The sequence below is a fragment of the Astatotilapia calliptera genome, chromosome 23, assembly GCF_964374335.1.
Source record: "Astatotilapia calliptera chromosome 23, fAstCal68.1, whole genome shotgun sequence".
Taxonomy (NCBI): domain Eukaryota; kingdom Metazoa; phylum Chordata; class Actinopteri; order Cichliformes; family Cichlidae; genus Astatotilapia; species Astatotilapia calliptera.
In genome coordinates, this window is record NC_137443.1 from 11084431 (window position 1) to 11090869 (window position 6439).

Sequence of the window (6439 nt, forward strand, 5' to 3'; positions counted from 1 at the left end):
CTATAATGAGGCTGTGAATTATACTGTGTGTTTTCTTTGTGTGCATGTGTGTGCGAAGGGAGAGGGCGGGTTACCTGGCAATTACCCTTTAAGAGAAGATGGTAGGAAACTGAATATTCAAATAAAAGTTAGAAATATTTGCTTAAAAATATACTGGTGGCAGGGGTGGGGGCCAAAGCCTAAAGACCCTAACCCCCGCAATTTAGTATCCGGTATACAGAAACTGTTTTCCTAACAAAACCACTGTTATAATTAAGTGAAGGTGCTCCCAGCTAATTTGAACCTTTGGCTTCTAAAATATGTGGTTCAATTGCGTGCTGCGTACATAACCTAATGTCAGCTAGACCGAAATTAAAATTTAATATATTGTTAAAGTCACTAAAATGGTGCCTGAAGCTTGTTGTGAGCTCTGTGTCTGCTCTAGAAACTGAAATTCTGTAGATCTGAGCCGTACATTAAATACTCACATGAACCTGTACTTTGAATTCTGTATGAGCTGTATAAAATACAGCTATGCATAAGAGTTTTGAATGAATAATTAGATTAGATAACTCTTCATTGTCTAATCGAATTATATAGAAATGAATAGAAAGTGGTTCTTTAGACTGATGCCATAGAAGAACCTGTTTTGGTGCCACAAAGAACCTTTCAAACAATGGTTTCAAACATGAGAAGGTGTGTCTTTGACTGTTCCTGCATAACTTAGTTTCGGACTAGTTGACAAGTTATGCTCCGGTCATTTGATGTTTCCAAGATAGATGTTCTTTTGTAATATAGTTAAATTTTTTTGTATATTTAATTTATCCACCATCATACATCATACATACAAGCTAAGAAGAGGTCGTTATACTAACAAGAGGTATCAACGCTGGGCCAAAGTTCAGCACATGGTTAAAGTTTGTAATCCAGCCAGAGCTGAAGCAGGTAGCATCAACACATAAATCTACTCTACCCGGCTTAAATCACAAGAGCACCTCTGACCAAAAAGCTGTAGATTTTTCTTGTTTGCACAAATTAATCCAGATTCACATTAACTGTGTTCACAGCTCCAACAAAATGAGGAAGAGGAGGGGCAGAAACACAATTAGATTGAATTACAATTGGATGGAAGTTGAGGACAAGGAGAAGGAAGCTTTGGATGAGGAGGAAGAGAAGCAGCAGGAGCATCTTTAGGGATCCCTATGATGTCATTGAGGTTTGTTTCATTAATATGGTCCTCTCACAAAGAACGATGACATGTTTTAGTTCACGTACTTCCTGTATTAAATAGTGATATGCAAAATGTTGTGAAAAACCATGGAGCAGGTATAGTGCATCTGCAGGTAAATGAACATCAAATCGCTAAGACAGTCTGAAATCTGTATATTTATCACCCTTATGATAAAACCCATGTCAGCCATTGGTTTATGGACTTTGTATTTTGAAGCCTCAACATTTGCATTATTGCTGTTGCTATGTTGGGACCATATTAGGATGAGGGATCAGAATCTGGAGTCATGCACACTATTATTTCATTTAGTGTGTATCCATAAGATTCGTACAGCAGATCCAAGTTGTGCCTTGAAAACAGGAAAGTCGTCTGCATAGAGGAGAACTGTAATAGCAGGCTTGTACAAAGTGAGGCTTTGTGCTCACATTTGCTGCAAACACTCATTTTACCCTGTTTTGATGCAGCTTTCACTTGAAATCAGGCAAGAACTGGACTTATTTTTTACAATGTGTTCTTGTGAATTGATTGTGTATCGCATATGTTTGGTTTGACTTCCTGCAAGACAACAGTCGTCCACTGGCCAAAACAATTTTCCAAATACCTCCACGTGATCAAGCCTGGATTTAGAAAAGAATAGCAAAAAAAATCTGCACCTCCTGCTTCAGATGCAATTTGTGTTTGTGCGTTCAGAGGCAGCGGCGAGAGGGGAGACCTCGGGTCATCCAGCTGGAGAGCCTGACCAGGAGGAGTCGAACATTAACTCAGCTCTTCCAGGGCACCCTGCAGACTCGGCTGTTGGCATCGACGAGGGATGACGTGAACGCCAAACTGGAGTCCATCACAGGTCAACTGCAGGTATGCGAGTCAGACCTTCTGAGGAGGGTTTCACTTTTCTCTCTTCTTTATAATTGACTCTTTTCTCTCTCTTTCAGCTCCTTGTCTCAGAGTGGGAGGGATTTGAAGCACAAAGGGAGGAACTTGTCATTTGGTTGGCTGATATGGATGTCCGCCTGAGTGAGGTTGACCAGCTGACAGGAAACACCAGTGAAAAACTGAAACAACTGCAGGTGTGGGCTTGTTTTGATATGACATATATTTGATATGAAACATACGTCAGAGACATTGTCCTAAACTGGACTAACAAAGGACCATGAGTACAACATGAAAAGTACATTACATAGCGTAAGGCTGAAGTTCATTGATCATTTTAATCATAAACTTGTTGTTGAAATGTTTTTACTGAACATGCAAATATCTGCTGATGAAAATGTGTTGATTTATTGGTCTGTTATGAAGCTATTGCTATTTCTAATGTGTTTTATCACTTTCTGATGTTTTATTAATTAAACAATACATGTATTATTTGTTGTGTTATCTGTAGATATAGTATTTATATATATATTTATTTATAGTATAGCCAATATATTTAATTATTACTTTTTAAAACACTAATATGTGACATGTATTAGTAGTGATGTTGTGCTGAGGGTTAAAATGCCTTTTTGTCTTTTGGTAACTACAAAATGACAATAAACCATTAATATATGTCTATGCTGTGCTCGTATTTATTTTACCCTACTCAAATTCAATTTATGATGCATTTTATTTTGAAAGATTTAAAATGGTTTTTTTAAAGAACCACTCAAAAAAGGTTCTTTAAAATGGTTCTTTTAAAGAACCATTTGAAGGACCTTTTTAAAAATGGTTCTTTAAAGAACCATTTTTAAAAAGGTTCTTTGAAAAACCATTAAAGGTGCCCCAAAGAACCATTTCTTGAAGCAGTTTAAGAGTCTGAATGCTCGGAAAGCTCCCGGCCCAGACGGTGTGTCTCGTCTACTGGACGCAGCCGGAGGGTTCACTTGGTTGTTTGCTCTCAATAGAAGCTGAGCACGTCTCTGTGTCTGTGCTGGTAAACGATACTGAGTCCCAGTGCTCAGTAAACTGTACACCTGACCGTTATTCTCCCACTGAATCCGGTGTGTCCACGGTCCAACACGTGCTCAACACGATGGTGCTGACCGGTGCCCAAACACACCAGAACACCAAATAAGTAAAATAACACAAACACGAACTTCTCCATGGCTCGTCGGGATGGCAACTGCTCCAAAAGTGACACATGAAATAGGCTGACATTTGAGTTTGACACGGGAGGTGAGGGGGTGTTTTGAATATGCTTGACTCCGTCACGAGGTTGTGCACAGCATCACCGGCAAGGGGGCTTGGTTTGAGAGGTTTTTGGCATCTGTGATGTGATTTACAACCATCCACCCATGTACAGCAAGAAGCCGCACTCACAACCGTGGGCATCAGCAAGTTGGTGAAATTTAAACAAAACAAAACAGCATTCCATCTGAAACTCTCTTATTGTACCCAAAATACAAATTTTAGTGATTACATGTGGCTTCATTAATTATGTTCAAACGGATGAATACATAACGCAAGTAATAACTTTATGATCAGTCAGTGAATGAAGGAGCTCAAGAGTGCAAATATAGTTGCAATAAAGTGACAAATATGCCCTTTTATGTCAAACAAAGACCGAAATAAGTGGCATCAGTGTGAGGATGAGAATGAGCGATCCAACCTCACACTGCAGATATCAGGGCAAAGCACAGTGGGGGGGGTTGCAGTCTGCGCGCACAAGAGGGCTAACAACGCTGTGAGTGACGGAATCCACCCAAACTGAGGAACAGCTTGTTCCCCAGAGCTGAAGCCTGCACTGTTTGCACTATAATATAATATAATATAATATAATATAATATAATATAATATAATATAATATAATATAATATAATATAATATAATATAATATAATATAATATAATATAATATAATATAATTAGGGCTGTCAAATGATTAAAATTTTTAATCAGATTAATCACAGCCTAAAAATTAATTAATCATGATTAATCACAACTCGAAATATGACCAAAATGTGTGCAAACATACGGACAGATAGCGGATTTTTACACACTTGTTAGTGTTATTTAATGCTAAGACCACGCTGAGTGGCCTGCGTTCACTCAGCGTGGTCTGACGTAGGCTGGGTGTTGTGCTGGAAGCGAATTAATCACAGCCTAAAAATTTATTAATCGCAACTCGAAATATATGTGTATATGTGTGTATATATGTGTAAAAATCGGGACAGATAGTGGTTTTTAACACACTTGTTTGTTTTATTTATTATTAATTGTGAGTACAAGCAGTACAAGCAGAACAGGGCTTCAAATAATTGTGAGGGATTTTTACTGAATGTTTTCCACCCGTTTAAATCTAGCACATTGTTTTATCCATATACATCTTCAAGTTCACAGAACATAGGCCTAATTCAACAGGCAAAATGTGGAGGCAGGAGTGGCCAGGTATCTGCGAGCAAGGCGGGCCAGCTGGCTGTGGGCTCCTGCATGAGCTGCCCACCACTGTAAGGGACAGTCCTCTAAGGCAGTGCAGGGCTCTGCTCTGTAGCGCTGTATGGCTCTGTCCTGCTGTACCTCCTCCTCTGACTCAGAGTCAGAGTCCATCTGCAGCAGGCTCAGCCTCTTCTTGGCTGGACCTTCTTCTGCAGTGTGTGATCTTCTAGGAGAGTCTTCATGCAGCATGCCTGCCAGTGTGGTCCACACTGCTTCTCTGTCAGTCTTGGGCACACTGCGTAGGTCTTTAAAACGTGGGTCCAGTGCAGTTGCGATCTGGAGCCATGCATAGTTGGTATGTTCCTGGCGGGAAGCAAGGTCTTCCTTAAACTTCTCTTTAAACCTCACCACATATGCAGGGTCCTCATCAGTTACTTCCATGACACGGCGCAGGTGGCAGAAGGCTGGTAGAACTACAGAGCAGGAGACGTAGGCCTCTCCTCCCAGCAGTTCAGTCACATATCTGCAGTGGAATACACACACACACACACACACACACACACACACACACACACACACACACACACACACACACACACACACACACACACACACACACAGAGAGAGAGAGAGATAAGACAGCAAATTAAAAAAAGCTTTTTAATACTAGGTAATATTAATAAAATATTTGATTTCATTTATTTTTTAAATAAGACATTTTCATAATAACAAAACTGATTTAAGATGTATGTTTGATACATTTAATCTAAACCTACAATTATGGTCACAATGACAGGCTCACCTGCAGGGCTCTAGGGCTCCAGGGCTCCAGTCTCTGGAGTTTGTCCCACTCTGGAGGCGTCAGGAGGACAAGTTTATGCTTTTGTTTATCCAGAGTCGCGGTTACTGCAGTTTGGTTGCGGATCAAGCGCTTCACCATCTCCAGCGTGGAGTTCCAGCGCGTAGGCACGTCCTGGGCCAACGGCTCCTGCTTGCGCCCCAGTGACACCTGCTCTGCGTTCAGCTCTGCTGTGTTTGCTGGGCTGTGCTTAAAATGGCCAACAATTTTGCGGCATTTGGCCAGCGCAGTGACAAAGCCACTGTCTGCGAGACTCACTGTGATGCATCTCTGTAGAATGTGCGCGGTACACGGCATGTGATTGAATGGCATGATGCGAGCCGCGGCGATCATATTGCGCGCACTGTCCGTGCCTACTGTTGTCACCTTCTCCTCAATTCTCCACCTGCGAGCAACAGTCTGGAACTGCTCTGCACAAGCCTCCGCAAAGTGCCGCTCTTCCGTTTTCATTATAGTCAGCGCAAAGGATGTCAGACCCCAGGCTTCAGTGATTAAATGCGCAGTAACTCCCAGGTAATTGTCATTACTCAATGATGTCCAGTGGTCTCCTGTCAGAGCCACGCATTCTGTGTGAACTAAAGCCTCTTCTTTTTTCTTTTTCTCCGTTTCATACAGTTCGTGGATTCGAATTGTTATTGTGCTTCTCGCTGGGGGCTTGTAGGACGCGTCCTGAGATGCAACCTTTAAAACATCCGCAAAGCCCTTGTCCTCCACAATGCTTAGCGGTCTGCAGTCCTTTGCTATCCATTTGGCTATATTGTCGGTCAGTTTGTCCAAAGAAGACTTACCGAGTGACCTGCGTTCACTAAGAGTGGTCTGACGCAGGCCGGGTGAAGCTGCTGCCCCGACAAACGCGTGTTTGGCATTAAGGTGGTATTTTAAGGTCGAATTTGAACGGTGAAATTGAAACTCTTTACTACAGTGAGTGCAAATTACAACGCGTTTGTTTATTGTCCCATCTATGTTCTTCTTGTATTTAAATTCCCCATCCAGAAGGCCATCCGCTTCCTGCTTCTCCAT

The 6439-nt window shown here is 41.5% G+C and overlaps 1 protein-coding gene and 1 pseudogene across 2 annotated transcripts; one reads left to right on the top strand and one right to left on the bottom strand.

Annotated features, from left to right (window-relative positions):
- The first annotated feature begins 1021 nt into the window (after positions 1-1021).
- On the top strand, positions 1022-2761 carry LOC145424542 (uncharacterized). Its single transcript, XM_080297939.1, has 3 exons — positions 1022-1195; positions 1901-2065; positions 2143-2761. The coding sequence occupies exons 1-3, from the start codon at positions 1139-1141 to the stop codon at positions 2308-2310; spliced, it is 390 nt and encodes a 129-aa protein (XP_080154065.1). The 5' UTR covers positions 1022-1138; the 3' UTR covers positions 2311-2761.
- Positions 2762-4385: 1624 nt separating this feature from the next.
- On the bottom strand, positions 4386-6439 carry LOC113015965 (E3 SUMO-protein ligase ZBED1-like; annotated as a pseudogene). The gene is made up of 2 exons (XR_013905051.1): positions 5363-6439; positions 4386-5083 (listed from the first exon to the last, which is right to left on the bottom strand). The product of XR_013905051.1 is annotated as an E3 SUMO-protein ligase ZBED1-like (transcript).